The following is a 5249-nucleotide window of genomic DNA, read 5'->3' as shown; positions in this document are numbered from 1 at the left end:
ATACAATACATGTATGGATATTAATATATATATTTTTTTTCTCGTATAACTTCAAAATGGTATTGAATCCAATACAGGCATAGATGTCAATTTTTTTTTTTTTTTTTTTTTTAAACGTTTTCCTAATGGTTAATATATGTACCTATATTTATACGTTATATATACATATATATATATATATATGTTTATGTTTTGCTAAGGGATATAGATTTTGCAACTTTTCAGGTTTCATTTTTTTTTCTTCTTCTTCTTGGAGTGTTCTTTATCTATTTCTAGTTCTGGTGTCATTAGTTTACCATTCGGGGTCATATTGTTATATGGCATAGATGCAACATTAGGATTAAAATTGTTGCAAGGCATAGCTGCTACATTAGGATTAAAATTGTTGCATGGTATAGCTGCACTGTTAGGATTAAAATTGCTATTCTGCATAGCTGTATTATTAGGATTAAAATTTTGGTAAGGGACAGCTGGAATATTAGTATTCAAATTACTGTACGATACTGGGGCATTATTAGTATTCATATTATTGTACGGCATTGTAACATTATTCGTATTGAAGTTATTATGTGTCATAGCTGCATTATTAGTGTTCAAATTATTTCCAGACATAGGTTTATTATTAGCATTAAAATTGTTGTATGGTGGTGTACCCATAATATTAGCATTGAAATTATTGTGTGGCATAGCAACGTTACTATATGGCATAGGTGCATTAACCACATTGAGATTATTCGGTGCTCTAAGTCTATTAATAGCATTAAAATTGTTATATAACATAGCGGGGTTATTAGGATTAAAAGGATTATATAGCATAGCAGGGTTATTAGGATTATATAGCATAGCAGGGTTATTAAGATTAAATGGATTATAAGACATTGCAGCGGTGTTAGGATTGAAAACATTATATGGCATTGCAACACCGTTAGGATTAAACATAATATTTGGCATTGCAGCGGTATTAGGATTAAACATAATATTCGGCATGGTTGCAGCATTAGGATTAAAAACATTATATGGCATTGTAGCACTGTTAGCATTGAAAGTGTTAGGCATTGTAGCACTGTTAGCATTGAAACTGTGTGGCATTGTAGCACTGTTAGCATTGAAACTGTGTGGCATTGTTGCACTGTTAACATTTAAACTGTTTGGCATTGTGCTATTGTTTTCATTGCAATTACTTGACATTTGAGTGTTGCTAGCATTAAAATTATTTGTCATTGCAGTGTCATTAGCATAAACATCCTCGTGAGACATAGCTCTGATGTTTTGATCAAAATCTGGAGCTTCACTTGTGGTACTGCATTTTTTTAATTGCTTATATAGCTCAAGAAAGGATTCATATCTATTTTCTCTCGTTAATTTGTTCCATAAAAAAATTCTCTTTTCTATAAAATGAGCAAAATCTTCAGCAGAATGTTGTTTCTTAAGCATCAAAAAATTATTAAAATCAGTACGGTCACGTATATCAAATCGATTTAACACTCTCGCAAGTTCAATATTTATAGGAGACCAACATTTTGACCTCTCTTTATTTTGTATATTAAATTGTGCTGCTAACATGAAAGATATGTTAGATATCGCTTCTTTCATGCCAAGAAAAATTTTCCTCTGTTCATTACATAATTCAAAAAATATTTGAGTCATAAATCTTTTAGTTACCATATCAGTTTCACATATACGTCTCTTTAAGTCTTTTGTGTAATATAAATAATTACTTGTACTGTAAAAAAAAAATTCTATTTTCTCTTCAGGTGTCAGATTTGAACAAGACGCAAAATCTATTACAGTTCTTGGAGAATTAATATTTATATTATTTTCGCATTCTGCTTGTTGAAAATCATTTTTTGATGCAATATCATCTTCTTTCTTACGATTGTTTTTTGATTTATTTTCACGCTCCTTCTGCTTATAATTCTTTGACTTAGATTCTCCAGTTTCTTTCTTCCTGCGCATAAATTTTGATCTAACACTAAGTCCATATTTGCGTTCGCTTTTTGGTGTGGCTTCGCTTGGTGGTGGGTTTTCGCTTTGTGCTACATTTTCAATTTGTGGTGGGATTTCACCTTGTGGTGGATTTTCACTTTGTAATGGGGTCTCACTTATTTCATTTAACAATCTCGAGTAATAGGCTTTGTCTGTTCTTGGAAGTGTGTTGTTCTGGAAAATTAAAAAAAAAAAAAAAAGGAACATATTACATGTATAAGGAGAAGGGGACAATTTGATAAGTGCAGTGTTACAGAGAGAACAGCATGCACAACTTGCGATAGACAATATAGGGCATATGCATGGCTGAGTTCCTGGGCACAGGTGCATAAACTTCAATGAACATAATATAAAATACCATGGGAGAAAAAATAAAGGGAAAAAAAAAGAAAAGAAAGTGGACACTATTCTTGCATGGTTTGTGAACTTCTTTTAACGCACACACAAACGCACAAACACACAAACACACAAACACACTTTTATTTTGATCTTACCAGTAATAGTACATATAAAAGAACGAACAAAGGTATGATGAGGACTTTATATTTATGCAGGAACCATTTCATGGAATTTTTGCTTTTGTTCAAGGATTCTTCTTTTTGATTATTGTCAGGTGTGATACTTCTTAGGACTATTTTTTCGGTTCTACTTTTTTGGAATCTTTTAAAATTTCTCTTACACCCAATTAAGGATTTCTGTTTTAAAGGCACAAGTGATTTATTGGCAAATATCATACTTTAAAAAGTTATATCTTAAAAACACACATATAAAAAAAAAAAAAAAAAAAAAAAAATGTTCAAACAATTGCTTCGTTTTATTATTATTATTTTTCCTATACGATGCTGAAAATAACCCAGTATGCGTGTTCAGCACTCATCCAAATTGCGTCGTGATAATTTCAGGATTCCCCTATGCATATCTATATATGCACAGCAATATATCTATAAAGAAAAAAAAAAAAAAAAAAAAAAATGCTATTAACCAAGAGCAAAAAATAAAGGGCGGGGGGTGGTGGTGGCATAATTGCATATGATACATATGTATATATATAAATGCAATATAAGTTTTGCATGTCAGAAAGCATGCAGTGCAAATCTGAATAACACAACTATATATATACTACTTCAGTAATTACATGTATTACATACCGTTGTTTGCTCATATGTACTAAAATATGGCAACCTAAACATTGCGTTTTTTTCCATAAGCGTGTTGCTTTATTTTGTGTTATTTTGTTTTGAATTTATATTTTTCTAGTCTTAATATGTTACATCAAATGGGATTGAAAAATCACAAAAAAAAAAAAAAAAAAAAAAAAAAAAAAAAAAGTTTCTCATTAGATAAAAAAAGTTGTTATTAATTCATTTTAACGAATTTTACTAGAGACATTTTTTTTTTTTTTTTTTTTTTTTTTTTTTTATAAGGTAGAAGTAGTAAAATGATCTCAAACAAAAATGCCTATTTTAAAAAATTGAAAATTTGTAAAAAAAAGTTAAATTCTCCACATAGCCAAATGGTCACAGCGAGATGGGTATACTAATCTCCAAATGTAATAAACTAACAAAATAGGAACATTATTTTTTTTTTTTTTTACAATTTCTATATAAAAATAAGGAGGGAAAAAAAAAGAAAAATGATATTCTTATATATAATGAAACATTTCTTTTAACATAATAATGCGAATAATAAGAATAATAAATTATAATAATAGCAAGGTAAAATATAATATTGGTAATAACTAATAATGATAAGAATTACAGGCAATAATAATAATCACGACAGTAGTAATTGTAAGAACAAAATTGCAACGACAGAATATATTAAAAAAAAATAAAATAAAAATAACATGCGTCAATAATGTTAGTATCCTTCAACCTTTTAGAAATTATATAGTTATCACAATATTTTCAGTTAGAATTTACATTTATAGGTTTTTTTTTTTTTTTTTTTTTTTTTTTTTTTTTTTTTTTTTCTAACAGTTTAATAAATATTTTTTGTTATACTATTATTTTTTGGTGCTTTACCAGGTATATATATAATAACCCAAATATATATTTTTAACGTTTGCATAAATATATACACGACTTGGCAAATATGATAAGCAGCATATATTTACTTGCCTTTTTTAATATCATATAATAACGTTCATTATTAGTATATAACTTAAATAATATGAGAAAGTATAAGTTGTATAAGTTATACTATCGGGAGGGGGGGCATAATCTCGCGAATAAGCAGAGAATTGTTTTTGGTCAAAATTTCGTTTTTGCATAAAAAAGAGCAGGGAAATATTATTGCGGAAACTTTTTTTTCCCAAATATGATGGTGAATACATAGAGGCGTACATATATACGTACCCTACATGTTTACATATATATATATATGTACACGTATATTTCAGTGTTATAAATAATGATGTGCATTTGGCAAATTTTTTTGTATGTGGATATGAGCCTGCATTATACATTTCCATTTGGCCCATGTTTTAACTCTATTTTCCATAAATAATTCTACGGAAAAATCAACTGAATATTAAAGAGGAGAAGAGGAGGTTACATGTGGGTATTACTTAAACCGTTTTCTAGATTTATAGTTTTTCTTCTTTAAAAAATTGTGCATAGTTTATAACAGAAAAAAAAAAAAAAAAAAAAAAAAAAAGTAATATTTCTACCTAAAAGATATAACATATATTTGGCAGTTTTTACTACGAACAAATATTTATCGCTTTTCAAGAGAAAAAAAAAAAAAAAGGGATTTCAAGTAAAAAGTAGGCTGTGTAAACATACAGTTTTTTTTTTTTTTTCTATTGATGTATATATATATATATTTACCCCCATTAAAAATGTTACCTATTTTTCATATAATATAATGTATTGCTGTGTTTTACAATTTTAGCTAAAAGGAATTTTTTTTTATTTGAATAATTTTTTCTTATTAAAACTTTTCATCAGGAGTTGTGGCCATGTTTGACATGTACGAATATATATACATTCACAAAATTGCTCGTTATAAATTTTTATGTTTATGATTGTAATGTATATATATACTGATATATCTGCCTTTATTTTGTTATGTTTATTTGTGTACCTATATGTGCACAATGCAATGGTATATAATTCTGAAGTGTGCTTTACTAAGTGTCCATAACAATGTTTCACAATGCTATTATATTATTTAAATCTCGTTGAAATGGCAAAAAAAGAAATATCCCAAAAAAATGAACCTCAAAGAGACATACCCTGGAAAAATAAATATTTTTTTCC

General features: G+C 27.9%; 1 protein-coding gene across 1 annotated transcript; it reads right to left on the bottom strand.

Moving 5' to 3' along the window:
- Positions 1-228: 228 nt before the first annotated feature.
- On the bottom strand, positions 229-2720 carry PGO_020285 (Plasmodium exported protein, unknown function; the record flags this gene model as incomplete). The annotated part of the gene is made up of 2 exons (XM_028685848.1): positions 229-2160; positions 2481-2720. The coding sequence occupies 2 exons, from the start codon at positions 2718-2720 to the stop codon at positions 229-231; spliced, it is 2172 nt and encodes a 723-aa protein (XP_028541649.1).
- Positions 2721-5249: the final 2529 nt, after the last annotated feature.

The sequence above is a fragment of the Plasmodium gonderi genome (genome assembly GCF_002157705.1).
Source record: "Plasmodium gonderi DNA, contig: Chr02, whole genome shotgun sequence".
NCBI lineage: Eukaryota > Apicomplexa > Aconoidasida > Haemosporida > Plasmodiidae > Plasmodium > Plasmodium gonderi.
This window is presented reverse-complemented; position numbering and strand designations above follow the sequence as displayed.